The sequence below is a fragment of the Falco naumanni genome, chromosome 7, assembly GCF_017639655.2.
Source record: "Falco naumanni isolate bFalNau1 chromosome 7, bFalNau1.pat, whole genome shotgun sequence".
Classification (NCBI taxonomy): Eukaryota; Metazoa; Chordata; class Aves; order Falconiformes; family Falconidae; genus Falco; species Falco naumanni.
The window spans coordinates 18,654,515-18,680,895 of NC_054060.1; the positions used below are offsets into that span (position 1 = coordinate 18,654,515).

Consider the following 26,381-nt stretch of genomic DNA (forward strand, 5'->3'; position numbering starts at 1 on the left):
AAAAATGTTGGTTTAGCACTTTGATTTCTACAAGATTTTATTGTTTTGTGTAGTAAAATTAAGTTTTATTAGTGTAATGCACATGAAGAAGACAAATACACTTCTTTATAGTTTTAGAGACAATTCAAATTAAATATATTAATGGTTAATATAAGATAGATTATTAACCTAAATTCTATTTCCACTGTACACTGGGGGTTTTGGTGTTTCGTGGTTGGTTTTGACACCCCTCCACCCCAACCCCTTATCTAATATTTTTAGCAACTTTGCAACATGTTTGAAAGTTCAGCTTTTGCAGTTGCCTGGAATTAGGCATATTGTAATTTATTGTTTATCGGTTCTCCATGCAGATTAATTTAAGTCCTTTTTTTTAAAGATTTTTTTAAATTTTTGTTTTATTTTTATTAATGCCTTTTTCTTATGGTTGTTAATTGTTACCGCTATTGGCATATTCAGAAGAACTTTACTGTTTTTATACGTCTGCTAGTACATACAGCTTTAAAGTGTAGTGTAACCTTTCATAAGTAATTTTTCTAAATTTGTTGGTGGCATTTCTAATCTTGCTAGAGTTGCAAGTGGAGAGTCTTTTAAAAGACATTTATGTATTCATCTACTGCAGATGTATGCTACCAACTGTGTAGAGATCATGATTTTTTTCACTTACACGTTCACATGTAAATATGCCTTGAGTGATTTTAATTTACTTAGAGTAGTATCAGCACACTGTATTCTGCAAACTAGAATTCTTTTTATAGAATTCTGAATAATTTGTATTTTCTGAAAACATTAATTGAGACACTTCAAACACTTTCTTGCTCTTTAGAAGATACAGAATTTTGTTGCTTTTTTTCATGGGCTGTTTGATGTCTCTTTGTTAGTAATTTTCAGTTACAAAATTGTGTCTTGCTAACACTTTCCCTAGACAATCATGCAGATTTGATTTAGAAGTCTGAGAAACTTTATTGCATAAATTTTATTTTGCAAAAACTTGAAGTAATTTAAATTTTTATTTCATTACATACGTGTAATAGTAACTTCTGATCAACCTTGTATAATGTAACAGTAATACAAAAATGGAAAGCACAAAAAATTCAAAATGCTTGCTTTTATTTGAAAACAACTTTTGAACTTTTAAAAATAGTTCCATTTTTGTTGCCTTGAGCATTTTGAGACATTAATAAATGTAGTTGCACCCACTCAGCAGTTTAAAGAATGGAGTGGAGGGCCTGGTTTCTTTCCTACCTCCAGCAGCCATTTATTAGATATACAGTGTATAGTTTATGTTACAACTCTGTACAGTGCTATCTTTTTTCCTCCTTTGTTGTGTCATCCACCATCAGTGCAGCTCAGAAGCTGATTTCAGTGCCCACTAAGTCAAAGGAGATCTCTTCATTGGCTCTGGGTGTTTAGAATCAGCTTCTGCTATTTTTACTTTGTCATTTTTGTCTCAGCTTATATATTGAAACATTGTAATTAATGTGAGATGTTATGAGTATTCAGCAAAGAAAGTAAAGTAGTATGGAGAAATACACAGAATGGAGGCCCAAGATAATGTAAGTGTATTGGTCCTTGCTGTTCCCTTCCACTGTTCTTGCTGCTTCATTTTCCCACTTCCATTAGCTTTCTTTGGCTTATCTTGGTTTTTCCCTTGTTCTATTTCTGTTCCTGCTCCAGGAGGTCTTAAATGGAGATCAAATCTGTAGTGTCTCTTTACTTCCCTTTACCAAGTTAATTTAACCCCTGAATTAATTTTGATGAATTTAACTAGTTCACCAAATCTTTTAATATCTAAGGAAGTCTTTGACTGTGAGACTGCTTTTTTTTCTTCATTAAAATTATTTATTGATACATGTAGCATTGCGTTTAGAGAAACTTGCTGCTTTTTTTGGATGAAGTAAACCTCCTGTTGAGGAGGAGCTGTTGGTTTTTAGGGAGAGGAAGAAGTTTTTGAGGGGATCTTTCCTGCTAGAAGAAGTACTTGCATGGAAACTAGCATACTGTGAATATCAAGCCAAACTTTTTAATTCACTGTCAGGGAAAAAAATCATAATTCTGCTGTTGATTAGAATTACCCGAGGGATATGGTTCATGCTGAGATATGCAGGAGGGTGAAACTGGTTGCGGAGGTTTGTTTTTCCATGAGACATCCTGTTGTTTGTTTCCTCTTGATGATTATTCACCATTGATTAGTGATCTTGGTTTTGTCAGGCTTCAGTGATTACTCAACTCTCCAGCTCAGTTCAAAAGTTTATTCCCTCCAGGTTTTGCATCAGTCTGACAGCCCTGTGTTTCATTCTTTTGTAGACACAGCTCCTACTGTCACTGCATTGCCTCTGCCACTAGACAGTTGGCTCATAATATGCAACGGACAGTAAAGTAAAACACCCACAAAACCAGCTTTTAGAGAAAGAAAAGAATGGCATTTAACATTAGAAGTGCAGGTGGGGTTTATTTTATTGTTTTCTAGAACTGAAAACAGTTTTGGGACATACAGGCTGGAGTTACCATACCTATTGCTTCTGAAAAAGGTAATATATGCTAGCCGTATTATTCCGTTTCTGTTGTTCAGCAAAATATCTGTTTTAAAATAGCAAATGGAGTTTTCTGGAACAAGCCTACAATTGGGGGATTGTCAAATTTATCTGTAGGAAAGTTTATTCTTATGGATGACAACAAGATAATAAATGAAAAAAATTATTATCAGATGTCTTTAGAAACAAATATTGAAAACCAGGTACATAAAAGTGCATCTCAAAGGCATGAGGATATCAACCTTCTTTGCAGTGCTTTAGTGACCCAAAACTCATAACCTAAAACTGCCTGGTTGTGTTTCGCTCTTCTGGGCTTATGTTTAAACGTTAATGTGGCTGATACTAACTGCTAGCTATAGAATGAACATTGATTTGTGAAGGGTACAGTCGTCCAGTAAATATAGTGGAGACACCCACAGCAAAAGCTGTTTGGGTTCAAAAAGCTGTACTAGATTTGCTTATTTGAAATCGTTTGATTCAAAAGCAACTAGCATCAACTCTGTGTAGGTAATCTTGTCCGTTGTTATTTCTTAACATTTACAGTCATAAAATAACATTAAATTGATACAGAATCAGGCAGTCAGACATTTGTCTTTGTATCACTATGCATTTGCTTTGGACTTTGTATTTCTTGTATATTGATTTGTTTGCGTATTACTCTTAGTCTTCATAGTCACACTGAATGGTGTACTAGAGTAATTAGTGAAATAATGTAGAGTATTTAAAACAGTGACATTTTTGTGATTTCTCTTCTATTCAGCTCTAATCCTCTGATAATCATGGAGCCGTATTTTTCTGGTTTTAAGCACATGCAGCAGGACTATGAAGTCACTCTTGAACTCACGAGTGAGGAGACTCATAAATCTAGAAATGCACAAAACTCTAGGACAGGGTCTTATGGTGTCAGTATTAGAGTCCAAGGAATTGATGGACATCCTTACATCGTACTAAACAATACAGAAGGATGTTTGTCAGAAAATCCTCCTCCTTCTGGAAAAGAACAGCAAGTAATTTCTCAAACTGTAAGCAAGCCAGCCGCAGACTCCAATACTGCTTTTAAGTTGGAGGACAAAAGCAGTGAACACACAAAATTTCCTGGAACGCAGCACATGCAGCCCTGTGTGCTTAAAAGCCTAAAGATAACCAATATGGATGAAAAGGAAAATGGAATATCAGATTTTAAAGATGGAACAATGAAATCCTCCAATTTGTTGAACTTTCAAAGACATCCTGAACTTTTACAGCCTTATGATCCTGAAAAAAATAACTTGAATTTGGATAATTACCAGTCTTCTGTGTGCAGTGAGTCTAAATCTTTTGCGGATGAAAAAATGGAAGCAAAACCTTGGATTTCCTCATCTAAAGTAGTGTCCCTGCAGAAAACAAATACGTATCTTGCAGAGCCAACCAAAGTGAATTCAAAAAAGATACAGTTAAACAGGTCAGTGGAAGCAGAAGATCAAAATAAGCAGCTGTTGGATTGTCCCAGTAGCACAATCAGCCCCAATGAAGTGTGTGTTTCAGAATCATTTTCATCTGCAGGAGGATCCCCTTGTGTTAGTCCCACTGTATATCCGGAGACAAGAAAATCTAGACCAGATGTTCTTCCCTTCCGCAGACAAGATTCAGCTGGGCCAGTATTGGATTACTCAAGAAGATCATCATCCTCATCAGCTACTCCCACTTCCGCAAATTCCTTATACAAATTTTTACTTGATGACCAAGAGTATGCCATTTATGCAGACAATGTTAATCGGCATGAAAACAGGAGATATATCCCGTTTTTGCCTGGAACTGGTCGTGATATTGACACTGGTTCACTTCCAGGAGTAGATCAGCTAATTGAAAAGTTTGACAAGAAAGTTGATCCTCACAGAAGAGGTAGGTCAGGAAAAAGGAATAGAATTAATCCAGATGATCGTAAAAGATCAAGAAGCGTTGATAGTGCCTTATCGTTAGGGCTTGATGTAGATTCAGATTATTTAGGTGAATGCAGTAAAAGCTTGGGTAAGTCAGCCGAGCACTTGCTGAGACCATCTAAAGTTTGCCTTCACAAGCAGTTATCCAGAGATCAAAAACCACCTTCCAGAGAGATGAAGATTTCTGCTCGTAGTATTGGAAAACTGCAAATGCCTGATAAAGACACTCAGAACAGCAATTTCAATTCTTTGCAATACCATAAACAAAATGGAGCTGATACAGACAGCTTGATGTTTAGGTCGTCTACACTCCCAGGAGAGAATAAGAGAGAGGAAATTAGAACAGTAACTTCTACTTTGTTGTTGCCAAACCGAATCACAGTTCCATCTGATTCAGGAATGAAAAAGATTTCTCTAAAAACATTTTCATCTGTCCCTAATATACAGGTAATTTTTAATTTATTCTTTAAGTTGTGTTTTGCACTGTAGCATACTAAAATGGTCATACTGTTGAATGCATATTTTTATGCTTTTCATTAGAACAAATTCCTATCACGCAACACTTGCAAATGGAATAGCAGAATTGTTCTGGAGAAATGTAAATATAAAAAGTTATTCCCAAAGTTGCAGGTATAGAAAATATGGTTTCTGAAACAGCTTATTCTTCTGTGGGTCAAGAAAGATGGTGGGGCCAAAGAAGATTATTGTAAATGATGTTATGATGATTCTTAAGCATAAATGCACAAAAGTAGAATGCTGAAATATATGTAACTCCACGCAAAATTGTTTTCTTTTGGTGTAGAGTATGCTTTTTTTTGCAGCAAACTGAAACTGCAGTAGATCTTTGTGAACTTTAGGTCCACAGTACATAAACATTTTTGTTTATGTATAGAATAGAATGGAGAATTTCAATTGTACAGGTTGTATTTACAACCGTTGGAGGATTATATCTTTTGACATTTTATCTTGTCTTTTTAGGCAACTCCTGATCTCTTAAAAGGCCAACAAGATCTTGCACAGCAAACTAACGAAGAGACTGCTAAACAGATACTTTACAATTACCTTAAGGAAGGGTTAGTAAACATAATTAACTTTTGGAGAAGAGACTGTATTTTCACAATATTTATGTTCTATTACCTTCAAAATGTAAAATTCTAAAATCAAAGCTATAATTAAATGAAATGCCTGTTTCATAATTCTGCATCTCAGCTGTGTCCTTTAAGGCATTATAGAATCTCAAGATACCCAGGCAATCAGGACTTACAGAAGGTATTGTACAGGATTTGATTAAGTTTGTGAATTGGAATAGGTTTTGTCTTATAAATACTTCTGGAGTAAAACTTCATGTGATATGAAGGTTCATGAAGAATTCAGATCATACCTCATGGGAGCTTAAGCTTGTGGACTTTTTAAACAACAACAAAGTGTTTTCTTGTAAGGTTTGACAAAAGCTCTCTTGTTGCTGTGCATTTAATCCTTTGTCCACCTGTAACTCTTTTCCTTGGTATTTTCTGATGATAACTTATTGAAAAATGTGGGAAGGAGAAATGAATTAAAATATACATGATGCATTTAAATTTTTTTGCATTCCTGATGTAGCAGGGTCTGTGAACTGTTAAAGTGTTATTTTATTGTGCAGTAGTCAGGACTTGAAAAACCTAGTACTAATTACTTATAATTTCAGTATGTTTGAATAATATACATGTTGAATACTTGTCTTTCCACAGCTATGGACTTGTAGAAGAGAGTTGCAATTAAAGAGTTCAGTGACTTTTTAAATTATTTTCTAAACATTCAGAATATAGAATATAAATTTTTAGCAGCCTCCGTTTAAAGGGTTTCTTTAAAGTGTTTAAGGTAATTTCTGACTAGTTCACATTAGAGTGTTGGGTTTTTTTTTCCTATGGTGGTGATTTTCAATAGTTTGGACACTCTGAATTTGTTTTAATGTTAACAAAATAGTACCTTTGATCATATATATCATAGCTTACTTGTACTGTCTGTGTCTTAGAAGTGCTGATAATGATGATGCAACAAAGAGGAAGGTCAACTTGGTTTTTGAGAAAATTCAGACCTTAAAGTCGAGAGCTGCTGGGAAGACTCAGGTATTTTTTTTTAAGTTGTTTTGGCTTGTTTTGTAGTAATGCTGTGTTCAAACAGGGCTTTAAAAATTTGAATCCCCTCACTGACTTCAGTTAGACTGTTCTTGTAGTCCCTCAGTAGTATAGCTTAATTTTAGTCATGCAATGAGGTGACTTATGGGAAATCTAATTGTTGATAATTAAAAATGAATGTAAAGCAGTCTGCCATGAGAGCTTCTACATTTTGCTCCTATGTTTTAGAAGGAGATGCAAACTTAACATGAACATTAAAAGGATGTTGGATTGAAGCTAACATACATAGCTGTAAAAAATGGTGGAGCATCTTCTCACTATAGTGATGTAAACAGATAATTGAAGTGGAGAGAGTATTTTAATGTGTGATTTAGGAAAGCACTAAACTAGAGTATTGTTTAAAAGCCATATTACAGTAATAGCATTTGACAGTCTGCCTACTGAAAAGTTTTTGTTTCCTGCTATGTGGAGGTTCTAAAACAAAATGAAGAAATGTCCAGTTGTTGCAATGATGGTCTAAGAAGGATTAAATGCTTATTTTTGATGAATACATTATCCTGGGCTATAATGAGTCAAAATGAAAATATAAAGCACATCTTAAGAAATTACTGAAAAACCGTGTTTGAAAATCTGTCTTGACATATAAGCATGAATCCCTTTGATGTCCGTTTTGTGTAATTGGTGATACCCCAGTCAAATCTGGCCCGAAGTACTCGTGATTTAATTCATATGTTTGTCTAATTTGAATTTTGCTTTAGGTTTGTGTATTTTTTGTATTATTGGCAGTGTGCCTTGAGCAATTATCAAGAAGTTTTATGAAAATCAAATCATGGTTCCTTTGAAAATATTAGCTTGGCTTGACCCATATGAAAAGTCCCTGGTGAGCTCAGACAGTTGATGCTACACTTTATTAACCTTGCTTGTAGCTTTACTTTAGATTTTAAAAAACAATTACAAAGACCATTTTGACTTTGTGGGAATTAACATCTCTATTTAATTGTAGGTTTCAGATTCTTCGGCTGAAGTAAAAGCATTGGTAGAACAAAAAGCAGAACTTGAAAGGAAGGTGGAAGAATTACAGAAAAAACTGGATCTAGAAATTAGGGTATGTCACTTGGTTATTATAAAGCTTTTGACTATTTCAAATATACTTTTGTACGTGATAACTGATTAACCAGCTGAATCTTTTTTGCTTCATATTCCTTTTAATCTAGATATACCTGTTCTTTTACAGAAGACTTTTTATTTTAAGCGCAGCTGCTCATAGCATAGTTAACCTTTTTAAGGAAACTTTCTTCTTTGTATTTGAGAATGGCTTTGGAGCAGTAAAGAAAAATATTAAGCACATGCACATAAAATTTCTTGGCTATCTGCAAAGTTAAATGTTAATCTGTTGACTGTGATGAGACAGATTGGAATCAAAGACAAACTGTATTACTCGTGTAGCTGCTGTTTGTTACTTACAGCATTATTTTTACAGTGCTGAATTCAAAGAAATTAAGTACAACTATGCTCTGAAGACATGAGAACAACAGCTTGGCTTCTTTCGGTTTACATTTTGAATCTGTGATAAGAATCAATATACTTGAAACTGATTAGATGGTACTGAGGAGACTTCACTTCTCCCATTTCTAATAAAAATAAAAAAGCAGTGCTTTGTGTGTTTTAGTAAGCATTCCCAGCTTTTAATATTCTTAGATTAATAAGCACTTCTACAAGTGAAAAATAACAAAGTCTTGGAATGGCTTCTTTCATATAATAAAAAAGAGCCTTTGATTGATTTATACTTAGTTTATTATCTTGCTTAACTTTTGGTGTACAAAATTCAGAATCAGCAAAATTCCAAAGAAGAGAGAGATGCTACACGAGCAAGCCTGAAAGATCTTCAGTTGCAACTTGATGAAAGTATATGTGAAAAAGAAGCCTTAAAAAAGCAGCTGGAAGAAAGTGAGAAGGAACTCAGGCAAAACCTAGAGGAGTGAGTTAATTCTAAAAAAAGTTACTTATTGGAATTTATGTCTTTTCTTAAACCTTTTAGATTAAAAGTACCTGTGTCTTCAGAATATGATAAAGGAATCAGAGTGACATTTGTTATTGTAGGAAATGTTTCTACCGTTTGAGAGTGCCATGTTTTTGGAATATCTGGGAGGAAGAGAAAGACTGCTGAATTTATAGTCTTCCTCTTAGTGTGAATTGCTGTAATGATTCATGGTCATAATATATAGTTCAGGTCTTTAAAATATGGAAGCACTTGAATGCTTTAGTTTAAATGCAGCTTTAAAATTACTATGTAGTTTAAAAGTACAACTTTCCACTTAAATATCTACCTAAGAGTTCTCATTTTTACCCCTCTGATGTTTCATTTTTCTGCCTCATTATATCCCATTCCCTTGTGGGGAACATGGGAATAGATGCTTGTATCTTTTTAGTACTTGAAAGAACAAATTACTATTTCTAAAAATTAAGAAATCCTGTCTTATTTTTCCTGATGAGGCTTTTTCAAGTGAAGATGGAGCAGGAACAACACCAGACTGAGATCAGAGATCTTCAGGACCAGCTCTCTGAGATGCATGATGAACTGGATAATGCAAAACATACCGATGAAGGGGAGAAAGAGGTTCTGATTGAGGTTAGTTATAAAGTACCAGAAGGAGAATGAAAAAATCAGAAGAACTGCATAAAAAGTGGGAACTAAGATACAGGTAGAAGAAATTCATGCCTTAGCTTTTCCCATTCAATCAGTCCAAAACAATATACCATTATTAGGTGACCTAAGCAAGCATGTTGTAACAACTACGTTAATACTAAAAGGAATACAAAATATAAGTACCATTATCTCATAGAATGGGAGAACAAATAACATATTGGTTGAGGAACAGCCAAGTTATCCACTATTACCAGATAATCATCTCAGTCAGTTTTAACAGTTGGATAGGATTTTGCTTCACAACAGGAAACAGAAGTTTAAAGAAGGTGTATGTATTAGCAAGGCCGAGTGAGATTCAACTAAGAAAAAGTAAATATTCACCAAAGCAATCTTTAAATTGTTGACTTTGTTGATGGGGCCAGGTAGAGAAGAGAAGGGATAGAGTCTGAAGAGGAACAAAACAGTTAGGGGGTTCTTGTCACCTTGGGGTTAAAGAGGAGTAGGTTGTATCCCTGGCTATAGTAATTTACTGATGATGAAATAGGGAACACTGCTTATTAAATTTGTTGATAAGGGTGTGTAAGAGTATCAGTGCATAATGGTTCAGAAGGAAGATTAGAGTTCAGAGTTATCTTAATACTTGGTAGTACCAAAACAATTAACTTTTTTTTAATATTAGTGCAAAAAGCTAACTTTAAGAAATGGAAGCTAAATGATAAAATGTGAAATAGGGAACAAAACCATAGACAGTAGATCTCAGGAATATTAAAGGTGTTTGTATGCAGGACATGCTGAGTAGAATAACTAGCTTGTTTTGTGTAGGTGAGATTTGATTACTCTCTTAAATTACCGTCTTAAATCTCTGTTGAAATCTGCAGTTGAAAGTTGTGTGTAGGTAAGGGAATATCTGGAATGGTGGTGATAGTACTGAAAAACATTACCTGTGAAGAAGGACTTTAATTTGAATGGAGGAGTGAGGGAAGAGTCAGAAGAACATTTTGTAGAATGTTGCTATAAAGGAGACGATGATCAATTTTTCTGTGTTATGTAGGGATAGACTAAGAAATGAGAGACTTAGCTGCAGACATTTAAAGCAAGTGTTGGAAAACATTTTCTATCAATATGCATAATTAAGCAGTGGAACATGGTTATCCAGACAGTAGTAGAATCCCTTTCATGGTATGCTTTTAAGAACAGAATAGATGATGTGTATCAGGAATGTTTAGATGTGCTGATCCTGCTTCGGTGCAGGGGAAGTTCACAGTTTTTTTGAAAGTGCAGTTATTCACAGCTTGAGAAATACCGAATTAGATAATTCTTGAAGCGGTACATTTTTGATAGTTGTTATTGTTATATTCTGTGTTTGTATACATGCACGTGTGTATTTATTCTTCAAATTCACTGACTACCCCCTTCCTTCCCAGCAATCTGGAGAGGGGAAATGACTTCTAGGGTGAACATGGTGGGAGGAGGAAGAGTGTAAAGATATGGACTTGGTTGTGAAGCACTTGTTTTGTCTTCAGCACCTGTAGAAGCAACTTTATTCTTTCCAGCAGAAAAGACAACAAAGAATTATCATTGGGTTCACCTCTCTTGCAGTGTGGGGAAAAAAAAGGTTTTTCTTTGTTCTTACCTACCTCTCTGGCACAGAAGGTAGGACTGAGGGAGTTGTTAAATTGTACCCTTAGTTTGATTCCTGCTTTATTTACGGACAGCAATAACATACCCCATCCAAATTTTTTCATGCTTTTGCAGCATCAGGTGTGTTGACCTGTTACATAAAACATCAGCTTTATGTTATACTTCTAATAAGGTTTAGTAAACTTTTAGCTTACTAAAAAAGCCACAAAAAATATGTTGGTCATATGAAATAAAGTTGGCCTTGGGGAATTTATATGCTTTTCTTCCTGAAGCACAGAACATCCATTGGAGCCATTTGTCATGCAATTGTGTTTAATTTTATTCTTAGGAGCTCATGCAAATGAAGCAGGATCTGCAAGAAGTATTAATAGCAAAAGATCAACAAGAAGAGATTTTGAGAAAGAGAGAGAGGGAGCTTACAGCTTTAAAAGGAGCACTAAAAGAAGAAGTATCTAGCCATGACATGGAGATGGATAAACTTAAAGAGAAACACGATAAAGAAGTGCTTGATCTGCAACAGAGCCTGGAGGAAGCAACAGAGGTGAAAAAAGTGATTGCAGTTAACCTTTACAGGGAAAAATCAAACCTCTCACAGATGTCTATACTAGATGCTTTCAGATACTGCAGTTTTCTTAGCAAAATAATAAGTAAAGATTTGGGCTAGGAGACTTAGCTGCTGAGAATAGGTTTTATTTCATACACTTACATAATGTTTTGATTGTTTGTCACAGCTGAAGTTGCGGCCCTTTCTTCGAGCAGTTATTTACTACATTTCCTTCATAGCAGACTTTGCGAGAGAATAGATGGGAGTATAGTACAAAGGACCATTTGCTTGTCTTTGGGTTAAATGGAATCACTGAAACCTTGTGGATGCCCTGAAGAGTGCCAAGTATGCTTTGCCAGTGATGCTGCTGCAATAGTTTTGGAGCTTCTAGCAGTTCTCTGAAGTTCATTGCAGCCCACTGTTCCTACCTTCAGCTCCTTGTGTCATGTCCTGTTCCCTGGTTACATTGTCCCGCCTTGTCCCTTCAACCACTTACTACTAGGGTGGTTTTATGTTTGTTTTATTTTGTGTCCTTTTCATTTATTGAGCTTATCTTGTTTACTGTATGGTCACATGAGTGCCAACACGAGGGAAGTAGCAGGGGTTGGGTGTCTAGAAGCAGCCAGGAATAAAAAAGAACTGAAGGAATTGCCTCTTCCAGCATCAGCAGGAAGTCTTTGTGAGGGGGAGAATAGGAACAGTTTTCAGATGTACATATCTGTTACTGTTTTCCAAAAGATTTCCTTTGTGAAGTTATCTTCACAGAGACAGCAACTAAGAATTTATTGAAAGATTGATGTTTTTTTAAGGGGACAGTTCTTTCTCAAAATAAAAATTTTGAGCATTATTTTTACAATGACAGTTATTTATGTCATTTCCATATCCCCTTCCCTCATTTTATTTCTGTTAAATATTTGAGAAAATTTCTACAGGGAAGCTGTGCTTGACCTATGTAAGTCAAAATTGTAGGCCTGGTTTTATGCTTAGAAATATCCGTGCTAGTTTTTATCTTTTACCTACACCTTATTGGTGTTGAGTTGCAGTTATCCTACCGATCATGGCTGAAAACATGATGTAGAACTGAATTAAAATTAAGCTTGGAACTTGAAAGAAGTTTCCAAAGTTTTATATGCTCTATGAGCCAAATAGGAGCACATATGGAAGAAGCTGAATAGTTACTGTGTGACTGATTTCGATAAAGAGTATTCTTTTAAAGGATTGGCTTTGAATGTGCAATTTTCTTCAGTGGTAGAAAAGTTTATATACACTGATTTATTTATGTAGCCTAGGACTTCTACCTGAGATTTTTTGGCTTTGCTTGAATGTGCTGTTTCTTTTTGTTTACATCATCGTGAAGATATTTGACTCATCTGAGCTGCTTGAACTGAATTAATTTTTTTCTTTGAGAGAGAAGTAGAACATCTAAATTATCATTTTTTATTATACAGTAATTGTAGTGACGGCTTAACCTCAGTGAACCATCTTTCAAAGTTACTGCATGGTAATTTACTGTATTTCAATTATGGAACTGTAATTACAACTGACAAGAAATGAAAGAGTAGTCTGTTTGGCATAACAATAACAGTCTGGGAAATGGCTCTATGACTGGGTTGCTGTGGCTTAGTGATAGTTATAAATAGCATTTATTTACTTGCATGACATAGCCTATCTAATCGTAAATTTAGTAAGATATTCAAAAGTGAAATTTAATTAATTAATGTTGCTCTGAGCACCAGCTCTGCTTTTCTGATTGTTGTTTTTATTTTAAGTAAAACTTCAATCATGCATAGTTGGAAGGCGTTTGGTGATTGGTTTTTTTGTTGTTGTTGTGTTGTGTTTTTTTTTTTTTTAATCTCAGCAGTATTAGTATTCTTAATGATTTTTTGAAGCCCAGCATTACCCGTATGTCTACTGGCTGAGATCAGTTGTTGAGTTTGATGTATCATCTATCAGGAAACTATAACCAGTTTCTGTGGAGAGTTAGATGGGTGATCTGCTGTCATCTTACATATGATGTTGATTGTTTTTATAATTAATCGGAGTACCCAGCAGTGTGTGTGAAAATCATGTTTTATACAATTGAAGCTCCTTGACCTGTTAAACTATCTTTTTTATATTACTGCAAGTTAGAAAGATTTATATTGGATTGTGGGATACAAGAAATTTACATCAAAGATTAGTGGAAAGGGCCATTCTGTTGTATTTAATGAAGAAAACAGGTGTGTAAATGCTGTAATAGTGGTTTATCATACAGAAAATATGGATACTGATATTTGCTAGAGCAGGGTATATTGGAGTCTGTATGTATAAGGTGGTAACTTCGTATGTGGCTTCTGTATCATCCAAATTGGTATGCTGAATAAAATTATTTTGTGATATGTATTAGGCCAAAAAGGAAGTTTTTACAGGGAGAAAAGAAGTAACTTTTGTGCCAGTGTTAAATCAACAGAATTTTTTAGCTGCTGGAGGTGTTGGATAGGTTGACAAGTCATGTACAGTGCATTTAATCTGTGATTAAAATGCCACATAGATCTGTTTTGAAATCATGTTAGAAGCATATTCAGGGTAATCTGATAGGAGAACAGAGCAGGGTTATTTGTCATGTGTGGTTCTTTTTTCATGCTCACTGATGTGGTGGTAGGCTTTTTTTAAATAGAGATTTTTATATAAAGCCACAGTTATTAAGATGCTAATATTCTTTGCTACAGATTTAACTCAGTTTTGTGTTATGTCTTTTGCTTGTGGTGGTCTTGAGATGGCTGTGATTGTTCTTAACTTCCATCGCCTGTTTATTAAGACTGAGACCAGACTATTTCCATTTAACAGTAGCAAAAGTTTTACTCTTCCATAACGTACCTCTGTGGGGTCATCATTGCCTTTAATTTAATAATAAATTAAAAAAATGAATGTTTTTCTAATTAAAGATTTATTTCTTCATAACTGCAAGTGCTAGAGCAGAAATTAATATGAATCCCCTACTGGTTTTAATCTAGTACAAAAATTTGTATTACTTAATCTGACCCTACAACACAACAGGCCAGAATTGTACTACTTAACCATGAATGCTCTGTTACTGTACATGAAGTGCCACTGTTTCAATAAAATTTGGAAATAGCTTTTGGAATGTAATACTGTAGGTAAAAGGTTGTGGCAAATAGCAGCTTGTACTGTTCAAATTCCACTGAAATTGTATCAGCTCGGGAGTGCAGTTCCAAACTGCACAGCACTGTCAAATTTATGTTTTGAGAAGCAGTCTGCACAAATTGTGTTGCTCAGAAAAAGCTGTAATCATCACATTATGAAGAGGCTTATCTAAGCCTGACCTTGACTGGTTTATTCAGGGTTCATCATACTTCCGACCTTGTCTTCAAAATGATAAAACAGACAGAGTTTAGAAGCTGATACATTTATCAACACATTTAAGAATGCAATGAAGCTTGTTGGTCATGTGAGCTTTAACTGACATGTATGTGTTAAGACATATGATATGATTAAAGAGAAGAAGGAATTTTACCAGAACAAGTGGTAGGAACAGCAAAAGACAGTGGTTACCTTCTGCACATGTCATGAACTAGAAGTGTATTCCTTTAAAATAAGAAAATAATACAAAATGTTGAACATTGTCAATGAGAAGATACTTTGGTTTTGTTCTTGTTTTTTTCCAGTCAGTATGAACTGATTGTGAATTTAGATGAATCTAGCACAGGGCTGTAAAGAACTTTGAAATGAAAGTGAATATTGAATCTTTTTCTACCTAACCTGATAATATGATACTTCTTCAAAGCTAATAATAATCTTCCACATAGAGCAGCAGTTCAACAAAAGCTAGCTTAAGCATTGTAAATGATACCGATATATACTGTATGACTTTCTTGTAGAAATGGCTTGGCATATGTAGTTTAAATGTAAAATGAAACATAACTAAATCTAGTGTATTCTGAGAACCTATTTTGTAGTAATGCTGTACAAACACCAAACAGTAGTTACCCAGGTTACTTAGGGTAAAGTGAAGACTTAACTGATTGTGGAGCATTGTAGAGACACTGTGGTACATAAAGTGATAGACAAATTTAATGTAATTAACTGTAAAATTATATATAAGGAAAAAAACCAATAGGAGCCTGACTAATTTGTACCAATCTAAGGTGTGAAATCTTAGGGCCATAATAACTAGCTCTATAAAGGCATTATCTTGATAGCAGCAAAAGAAATGTTATATGACAGGAATTACTGGGGCAAAAGAACATCATTACACCCTTGTATAGATACATTCATAGCTCATCTGAATCTGCATCCTGAAATCTGTGTCTGAGTCTGATCCGTTCACCTCCAACAAGATACACTACAGTTGGAAAAGATTTAGAGAGATGAACCAGGATTTCGAATGCGACTGGTGGGGTTATTTTTTTTTTTCCTCTGCTTGCCTGAAGGCAGCCTTTCACATCTTGAAATAACACTTTTTTTTGATTGTTTCAATGGTAGAAGCTGGTTGGTGACTGATCTAAACTGTATACAGAGTGAAAGAATAGTGGACTGACTGGTGCAAGTCAATGTTTCTTCTTTCATGACCTGCCTTCGCTTGCTTTTGCATTTTCTGCCTGCCTTTACCAGCACTTTAAAAGCCTGGTATGTTTTTGATTGATTTCCAGTGTGGTCCTACAGACACAGATGGAGTGGGGGAAAGAGTGGGAGGGTGCACAGACAGATGCATGATGGTAGAACGAAGGCTGCAGGCACTCCTTAAATAGGCCTGGTTATTGGAAACACGTATTTCAGAACTGTATATGGAAAATCTGGGAGACAGATTTGATTTGTTTTGCTGTAAGCGTCTGTTCTATTCATGGAAAGGAAGTTGTTTGGTAACAGCATCATGCATGTTTTTAGGCACCCATTAAATGAAATACCAAACAAATTATGGAATGCTAGCTGTGTTGTCAACAAGAATAATAAACATGCCTCTAAAGTCCACTGAAGATGTAACTTGGTGACTTTGGTTTTGGATGCTAAAGCAAGCTTTTTAAGTTCCAGCTCCCCTGGTCTTTCATTTCCATGCAATTTACTCCTCCATTTGTTTAGTGGGGACATGTGTTTGGATGCAGACAGTACCATGAAGCTACAATTCAGTGAGTTTTATGCTGTATGTAGAGTCAAGAAAGCCTCTGAGCAAAACTGTCCTGCGAAATTCTATTTGTGTTGGATTGTAACACATCTAAACCAGACTCAAAAAAAATGATGACCCAGGACTATTTCAGTTAGTCTGGGGTGGGAAGAGGGGGGTTGTTTGTTTGTGGTATTTTTTGTTTGTTTCTGAAAGTTGGCAAGAGTCTGTGCATCAGATACTTCTTTAATACCATCAGGAGGATCACTAATCCTTATCAGCAGAAGTCAGTGTATGTATGTTCAGGTGACTTGTCCTGTGAAAGTATATGTTTGTTTGTGTATGCGTGTGAAGTGTTTGACTGTGTAAGTCCATTCAGTAGGGTACAATGTGAACATAGAACTAGTTAATATTTCACTCTAGTCTTTGCAACAACTTCTGACCTTGGAAAGACTGTTAGTATAAGCCGATCTGAGGAGGATAATATGACATTGGTATAGCTACTGGTTGAGAGGTTAATACTTTCCTGGCTTTGGATTTTATAACTGGGTAAATGTTAGGTCATGCCTGTATTGGGAAATTTTGTTTAATATGCTCTGTGTAAAAAAGAAAAAAGTGCATTCTCAGTTCTAAAATGTAGGCACTTAAATCTTTCATTGCATCTCAAATGAAAACCTAAATGGTTCTGGAATGAATATTAAGGATAGGATACCATTTCGATCAGCAAAAATGACCTTGCAAGAAAAGTCTTGTCTCTAAACTGTCACAAGTGAGTAATTTTTAACCAATTAGTAAGATGGCTCTAGCTGAAATGGAAGGAAAGACCGTCTGACTTGCTTGTAAATTTGTGCACTTGTTTACTGAATAATCTCTTGAAGTACAGCTGAGGATTCAAGTTGGTTGCAGCATACCTCACTAAGAGATAAAAACACACTGACCCTTTTAATAGGTAACTCATACTGGTTAACTTCCAAAGGCATAGCCACGTGTTAAAGTAGGCTAGGCCTCATTTTGAGATGATGGGAAGAATTAATATAATCAGTTGAAGGTAGAAGGGCAGTAAGTAAAGTTGTTTAGGCCATTTAGTCTCTTCTCCAGAAGCTTTTTTGTTTGGAGTTTTTTTGGGGGTTGAGGGGTTGGTAGCCTAACAGTCCATTCTGCTTTTAAGGAGTTTTTGCGTTCTTTTTTTAGGGGTATGAGATTTTATTATCCATGCTATCCAGTGTTGCTGTATTATTCATCCCAGAGCTTTTAACTGCTTTAAGAAATAGTGTCTGAGGTTAGAAGAATTGCCTAAAGGTGCACAGTGGGGGAAAAATACCGGAACTACAAGCAGAAATAAAGACCTATTATTTGCATTCATGAGCTTTAAAAACTAGATGGCTATACCCGAATAATACTGATTTCAGAAGCTGTCTTTATTGAAGAGCTAAAAAGGATTACAGTTAAAGTGCTGTCCCTATGTTGAGAATCACTATATTTGTCTCTTTTCCTTGGGTGTCAGTCTTGAGGTGAAGGTTGGGTTTGGTTGTTTCTTTCTTTGGAAATCACCTACATGTTACCCAGGGAAATCAGTGGCTAGTTGTTTTATTTAAACTTGATTTATTTATGTACAGAAAGGAGAAGAAAAGACAATAGAAAGGGATTTGGTATCTCCATCACTGCTAACCCCTCAGGGTCATCTGAGCTGGTTAGTTCTGAATCCCTGAAGCCACATGGAACCTCTTACATGTAGTTCAAGAAGTTAAACAACTAGTCCAGCATCAACCTAAAAAGCTGGCCCATGAGACTTCAGAGTTTCATCAGACAGCATTGTGATAACTTAAGTGTTCCACACCAGGAACAGAATGAAGTGAGCAGCCACACCATACCCTTTTTTTCAGAAGGTTTTGGAAGATTATCATGTCATTTACTTTGATTCCACAAATATGAATTTAGGAAAGAATATTTGAAAGTCTGTTGCTTCCATTAAAATACTTCTATTTGTGCTGTAGCTCATTTTGAATGGAGATTGATTCTTTAGATTTGTACTTCAAGTATGGCAATTAAAGAACAGTTAATTAACTGAACTCGATTTTACTCAGTTGAACTTGATTCTGAAAGGAAATGCCAAGGTTTTTAGAAATATTGTCAAAGTTTTGCCTAATAAACATTGAATCTAGCCAAAATTTAACAATTCTAAAAAGCTGTGAATTAGATAGTTTCCCCTCACTTTAGCTCTTCCTGTATTTTGTAAAAGAACTCTAAAGGTCCTGTATTGTGCAGTCACTGCCAAAGGGGAATTTCACCAGTTGAACCACGGAAGTCAGCCAAAACCATTTTTTAATGATCAGTTACACAACCACTGTCATGTCTTTGCCAGTGTTAAGGGTGTGGTAAAAAAAGGTGTGGAGGCACAGAACATTTTCTGCATTCCTATCAAAGAGGTTTTTTGCTGTATTCAGGTTGAAGTAGAACATTTCATTTGCATCTCAGGGACCCATTTCTGTGTTCTGTCCAGTTTCTTTGGGTTTGCACAATAATGAGTGGTGGGAAGAATTTTACTACCTTTTGTATTAACTGAGCTTAATCTCTGATTCTTTAAATTTATTCACTGCTTGCACCCAAGTTGAGAGTATAATAGTATATAAATACATTCGCTTTACTGAGATTTCTGTATCAAAGCAGTTGGAATTATATTTATTGCTTTATTTAAACTAGTTCTTGACTAATTTTTATATATTTTAAAATACTTCTGGGTATGTGTACAACTATATTCAGACCCAAACTTTATTAGATTTGTTTCTTGTTAGGCAAAAAAACTGAAAAGGAGCAGGATGAGAAGTGAGGGAATTGAATTTCACTGCTGAAGTTCCCTCATGGAGAGTAACTTCTTCAGGGCCAAAGCTGAAAAGTGAATGTTGTGTGCATATGAACTCAGCAGCTCTGGCTATGTGGGCTCATATAAGCAGACCTACGCTAGGTAAAACTTTATAAATCAGGTGTATATACCAAATCAAATAGCACACATATATATGTGCATTCATCCTGTCACGTTCTTGTCCATCTGTGGTGAATTAAAAGTAGCTTTGTACTCACTTAAACAATGTTAGAATATTTCATTTATCAATGTTTTTCAGACCAGTCTGTTTCTGCACTCGGTACATACTGCTAAAACCTTCTTCTGAAGGAAGAATTATATTGATTATTTCACAAACTTTAATTTCTTTTCTTGCATAGGCTGCAAGCTCATGAATAATGTTATTCCCCATATTAAGTGTAGGAAACTAAGAGGTAAAGGCGTAACTGTCAAAAGGGTCCATGAGTTGTGCGTGTTCAAATTGGGGTGCCTAGGTTAATATAATATTAACCATTACGTAGTCCTTGATCTATTCAGGGTACAATTTTTGCTGACTTCAGTTGCAACTGTGCTCACAAGACTTTGGAAACCTAGCCCTGGTGTCTTAAGTCAAGCATCAAGGAAACTAAAGAATATGCACTTCTTGGTCCCCTCTGGAAAGTTTTGGTTGAGTGATTTGCCTCAGGAGCTCTTTGGCAGAGACAAGAATGGATTCCAGATTTTCTAGGGCTTTATTTGGGTACCTTAGCTGTGAAACTATCCCGTTCTCCTGCTGCCTCACTCATTCTGCAGCACTCCTGTATTTCTGCAGCAACAGCCTCTTTCACAGTAAACTCTTTGACTTGTTCTCAAGCTGATTGACTAAATCCTTTAAGCTTCAGAGTTAAAATTATGAGAACTATTAAAATATTTAGTGGTTATTGACATACATGGATTATTTTCCTCCGTGTATGATCTTTTTTTTTTTGTGGTCAAACTGATTTTTTTGCAGTGGACCTTTCTTTTAGGTTTGGTAACGTGTTGTTTGTGGTGGTTTGAGTCCACTATTGGGCTAGTAAGTAAAGCTGCTCCATGTGCACTATGGCACGACAATATTAGGATGCAGAAGCTTTTCTTCAGGGAGTCACAGAGAACTTTGTATTGTGGGACTCATCATTACAGCTATGTTTTCTTTCTTCTAAACGGGCTGTTTTTTCTTTTTTTCAGCTTTTTCCAGGAATTTGCAACTCATTTCCAGCTTCTTTTACCTAATCTCTGTAGCTTAAGTCTGCTGATAAGGTCTGCTCAGTCTTAAATCATAAGTCTTAAATAATTCATGTATTCAAAAATAATAAATGAGAAGAAGGTATGAGTGTGTGTAAGAAGTCTGCAAAGGTGTGGGTAGTAGGAGGAAGGTATTACTCCTTCAGTGATTGCAGAGGTGGAAATTTGAAAGTGAAACAGGCTAAACGTAGGACATAGAAGGCACTGAATGCCCTGGAAGACAGAGTGAGGACAGACTGAAAGAAAAGACAAAGCAAATGCAGGCAAACAAACAAGGAAAACACTGTAGGGTTTTTACCTTACATGAATATAATTCCCTAATATAATATAGTAAAAAGTTGGTTTACTAAAACATACCGGCACAACTAGCAAGTGGGAGTAAAAAGAAATTAGCATGTCTTATACATCATAGGGAAGAAACTGCAGTCTTAGAATTGTGATATATCAATTCTAAGATCCAGAGAGCCCACTTCAATGCTTGATGCAGTTCCACTGCTTCCCCTCATCCTGTTTTTTAGGGGAGTTTGGTTTTTTTGTTGTTTGGTTTGTGTGTGGTGGTTTGGGGTTTTTTTGTTGTTTGTTTGGGGTTTTTTGTTATTGTTGTTGTTTTTGATTGGTTTTTTTTTTCCAGCAAATATGTCTGAATATACAGTATTTCATTCCAGTTTGTCTTCAAGAATCTTGTTTAACCAGTTCTGTCTGTTATGTGCTCTGCGTGTTTATGCACATAATCTCATTTCAGCTCTCTGAAGAGGCTGATATGCAGTTCTGTGAACTAAAGATCATGTTATATTAACATGTTTGTTAAAGTTTCATATTCAACTTAAATCATTACTTTGTGACCTTTACCCAGTTCTGTTACTGTGGGTTAAATTTATATAAAACTTTAGTTAAAATGATTTCCAAAAATCTGGCAACATCCCCAAATATTAAAATGTAGCACTGTAAAGGATTTACGAATGGGTACCCAGAGGATCTATCAGTTGATGCAGTGTCATCAACTTAAGGACCTTTTGTTAACTTGCACTGTTTAAGTACAGCACCATTACAAGTCAGTCATGTATGGACTGAAAGCTGTGGATCCACAGCACTACCTGTGTATCTTGAGTTCTCTCTGTCTGGCTTTTTTTTTCCTCATTTGTACTTACTAGTCATATAGTGTTCAGTTATCCTTCTGCTTGCATCCTCATCGCTTAACCCACTCTAATTCAATGCTTTTGCAAACAGCTTTCGACTCCTTTTTAGAACGTGAGAGCCAGTCACTGAATTTTAAGTGAAAGCTGTGCCTTCTTGCTCATATAGACAGAACCAAAGAGAAAAGCTTTACCACTGGCTGTTAGCAAATACCATCTGTTGTACAGTTTAAACTGTCTATGTTGTTGCCACTTTCAGTTTTAGCACTATGAAACGCAATAATTGGCATTCAAAATTTATCAATGTACATAGTAGTTTCTCTGTAATTTCAGTGCGGTGAATTTCATATCTTCTACTGGCATATTTTTATGAGGGGAATTTTATGCAGAATATAGTGGGCCAGCTCTAACGACAGAGTGGTAAATTTAACAAATGCTTTCTTTGTGAATAATACTGCCTTTTAGTTGCTCAGGGCTGGTTGAGTACGCTGCCTGTGCGGTAGGGTTCCGTAGTCAAAGGATGCAACGATCTGTTTCTGCTTCGGCAGTGTCCCTATATCATTTGGTAGCTGATGACCTGAACCTTATGTAACTGTTCAATATATGGATAAGGATCTCTTTCCATGGGGTTCTCCCCTAATGGTGTTGCTACAAGGTCTGTCAAAGCTATGTTTCAGTGCTTGTTTCCTTTGCATAGCCTTCCTAAAGATACCTGGACTCTTTTCTATTGTGTTCACCTGTCTTCCCAAGAGAAGAACTGGAGGGGAGGTAGAAGGTGACGTGGGGTGCCAGATAAGACTAACAGTGGAGAACAGGAGGAGGGAAGAGGCGCGGAGTTTTTTGGTACCATAACTTTCTGTGGCAATATGGTACAGGAAACTTCATTCCTGCCAGTGAAGAGAGCTCTGCATGCAATTCTCACAACACTGGGGATAAATAAATACGGGCTTTTTTTCTGTCTAAACCCAGCTGTGTAATTTGACTGTTTTGGAGAAGTGATGCTACATGTGCATTTTCTGCTCAAAGAACATCTCAATTGTATTTGTGTGGTTTGACATTGTTTAATTTTTAGTATCAAATTGAAGATACTTGTATATATTTTTTTTTTTAATCATCCTGAAGGTGATCTTCTATGCCTTATGTATATAGTACAATTGTGTAAGGTAAACCGGTAGGATAGATCAGATACTCCTGTGTTTCTTTTCAGTCTTACTTGAAACGAGTTGAAAAGATGTTGAAACAACAGTGTACAATGAAATGTGTATTGTGAAGAAAATTTCTCCTACTCTTCCCAGAAGATACATAAGAAAAATGCCCACTCTTCCAAATACAATACAGTAAAGCTCCACAAATATACTAGAAGAGTTTTCCTACCATCTTGAAAAAGTGTGTGCCTATCAGTGTATGTATTTATTGTTGCTATTTTTAAGACAGACCCCTTCCACGTGAAAGCAAGCAATTTTGTATTTAACATGTTAGAGAATTTGCTTGGGAATAGTTCATTGATGTGAAGGTGTAAACCTTGTAATGATGCCAAGGTCATTAGAGACCTGTGGAGATCTGCTGGCTGAGTGCTACTCACTCAGGTAGCTGGAACTTTAGGCAGGTTTTACTTACATACCCAATCTATTTCAAAGATTTTAAATTAGGTTAAGAAAGATAATAGTTGCAACTTGCCCTTTATACTTCTCTACCTTTTATATATATTCACTTAGCTAACTTACTGACATATATAGTGGAAAAGAGAGAGTACCAGTTTAATTTTAATTTCAGTTGGCTACAACAGTATCCTAAGATACATACAGCAAAAGGCAGGCTGGAGCAGATCTCTACATATGACTGCATTCGTGTAGGATGAACTGAATTTTGAACTGTTAAGTTAAATACATATATATATATGTATTTATGTGTAAATTTATGTATGTAGATCTGGGATATCTGTTTAGTTGTGTGATTGTGTGCTTCTGTGTGTGTGTGTACTTCTAAGTAGGTAATGCTTCCTGTGTTGGAAAAGTAGAGCAAACCACGGTAGATGAGGTAGTGGAATCTTCAGGTACAGTGTGGGTCTGCTGCAGTCCTCTTACTGTGCAGCCCTGTGTAGGCAGTTGGATGAAAAAGAACAGACAAATCAACATTCCTTTCCCTGAACTCCCCAGCATGCCTCAGCTGCTTTCACTCAGCTCCAGAAAGGGAAAATGAGACAAAAAGGAGCCACTGATGAAGTGCTTGCTAATTAGTAAAACTTTGCTGTATGCAAAAAGCAAAAATTAAAGGAATATATAAATGCTATTAAAATTTCAGTATGTGAGAACGTAAAACATCAGCAGAGATTTATTTCAGAGCTTTTAACTACTTGTGCACTTATAAGAACAAGTTTTTTCAGTATTTTGAAAAGACCAGAACTTGTCTGCTTGCTTATGCTGCCAGTTTTTGTATAAGTTCATTGACCCTGTAGACAGTCTGAGTGTTTTCTGAGTTACCCCTTTATCAACCTAATTTGCATGAATTTAAAGCTGTTGCTTGCTAGAAAATAATCTAGTGAAGATTACTTTGTAAACACCCTTTTATATAACTTTGCTTACTCCTTTTGCAGGTGAGGAGGGGAAAATTGGGAGCTACAATCAAAAATAGCATAAATGAAAATAACTTTTCAGGCTTTCTGTAAGATACCTTCACAAAATAGTTTTTTACCAAACTACTTTGTAGAATTTCTTTTGTTTTCTCTCAGATAAACACAATTTCACATGCAAAAGTGTTATGCTTCAGTAATTAACGTGTAATTACCTATTGTCACCTGACAATGTAGACACCAAAGGTATAAATGGATTAAAAAAGGATTAGAGAAATTAATGGATGATACATTCATGGAGGAAAAAGCAGTGAGGGCTGGCAGTGTGTAATGGAGAAAGGCTTGCCCCATAATTGTTTTTCTTCTTTTTTTCCCCCGTAAACATCAGCTATGGCCACAGGAAAGAATACTGGTCTAGATTGACTCATTTATCTTGTTCTTGTGTTCTGCCTATTGTTTAAGGTTTTAATGTAGAAGGCAGTGGGCCTATACATGAGAACCAGATCTTTGATACAAAGCAATACTCCGTACAGACCCTGAAAGCCCAGGAGCAAGAACCACAAATTACATCTAGGATTCTTTTATGTTGGGGATTCTGACCGACAAGTAAATGAAAAGCAAAGATTAAATCCTTCCAGCTCTTTACTTCACAGAATTAAATGTTTACAAATACATATTTGGTTTGTGTTGTAGTATAACAGTATAGGTAGTCTTAACAGTATAGACACATACTTCCACTCATGGTTTCCACAATAAATGGTAGGGTGTTTTAGAGAGGTTAAGTGGTGAGACTAAGGTGATGATTAGCTCTGAGGAGTTAAATGCCAGTTGCCCTGCCAAAAAAAATAATAATCTATTGCCACGTGATAAATTGTGATGAGTAGTTTATTATAATTTGTCTTTGTGCTGTATATTGATTAGAGTTTCTGAAAACATACAAAGTGTATCTTTTTGAATACAAGTTGAACTCAGTAGCTGAACTCTTTCCGTCCCCAGGCAGTAACTGGAAACCATGCAGAACTTCTACTGAGTAAGTACAGCCCCAAGTGTGGGCTGTATGATGGGTGGGTAGAGCCGCACCAATACCACTGTAAGGTACCCCACTCTCTATTGCTTGTTCATGCCTGCTCGCCATCTGCTCTTCTGTGCTGGCACAGCACTTTGTGACACTGTGTTTTGAAATGAATTGGGGCTTTTTTCCAGTAACAACTCCCACCTCCCCCTCAGGCTTTTTGTTTTGTTTTGTTTGTTTTGTTTAGTGTTAGTATCTTTTTCTGTTTATCTGTATGTGTATATATTACAGTTGATCCTGTTGCCTAAGCTAATTTACTTCGTAACCCCACAAACAGTTTCATGAATGTAGAGTGTTGTATGTTTGTGCTTGGAATAAGCAGCGGGGTGAGACTGCCTAGATTTTATTTTTGCTATGGAAGATACTCTTCATCAATATGTTCTTCCTTAAAGGTCTGTATGGCTTTTGATGTCTATTAAGTTTTTTAGATTACATGGAATTACCTAACAATGGGATTTGGTAAGGAAAATGTTTTAGGGCAATGAAGAGGAAGATGTTAAGGAGAAAATACGTGATGGCAAGCATGGGACTGGTTAGGTGTTGTATGTTACTTTAGCACTTAGGTATGCCTGAGGTGAAAAAGAATGTTCCTTGTGTGTTGTCCCACAGTAATACGAATAATAAAAATACATGTTTGTAGTGCATACGGATGTTTAAGTTAAATTATTTGTTGACATTTTAGTGTTATATCCTAGCTATACTTCCTGTGGTGTTATATGAAACTTCTGTTGGAAAACAGCATCAATTATTTTTATTCTTTTTTTAAACATGACATAATTTGTTTTCACTAGAGCGCTGCTGTCCTTGCCAGTGAAAGAAATGCTGCGCAAGAGTTGCAAAATAGTTTAGAAAATAAAGTCAAAGAGCTGACTGAGGAAAATGAACAGTTGAAGAGAACAGTCGATGAGCTAGAGAAGAAAATTGAAGAGTTGCACAAACAAATTTGTAATATGAAAGGAGAAGAAAATTCAGTGAACGAAAGAATTAAGAGATATGAGGTAAGTTATGAAA

General features: G+C 35.7%; 1 protein-coding gene across 4 annotated transcripts in view; it reads left to right on the forward strand.

Annotated features, from left to right (window-relative positions):
* The window catches only part of CGNL1 (cingulin like 1), a 62,962-nt gene that overhangs the window by 13,378 nt on the left and 23,203 nt on the right, over nt 1–26,381 (forward strand). For 2 of the 4 annotated variants that reach the window (XM_040600184.1, XM_040600186.1), the window contains exons 2-9: nt 3,292–4,897; nt 5,429–5,523; nt 6,462–6,555; nt 7,568–7,669; nt 8,394–8,542; nt 9,058–9,193; nt 11,181–11,393; nt 26,162–26,368. In XM_040600184.1, coding sequence (XP_040456118.1) covers nt 3,311–4,897; nt 5,429–5,523; nt 6,462–6,555; nt 7,568–7,669; nt 8,394–8,542; nt 9,058–9,193; nt 11,181–11,393; nt 26,162–26,368 — 2,583 coding nt within the window. In that variant the 5' untranslated portion in view covers nt 3,292–3,310. Of the gene's footprint in view, nt 1–395; nt 2,529–3,291; nt 4,898–5,428; nt 5,524–6,461; nt 6,556–7,567; nt 7,670–8,393; nt 8,543–9,057; nt 9,194–11,180; nt 11,394–26,161; nt 26,369–26,381 lie in introns of those variants that run through there. The other 2 variants (XM_040600185.1, XM_040600187.1) reach the window with 2 other exon arrangements.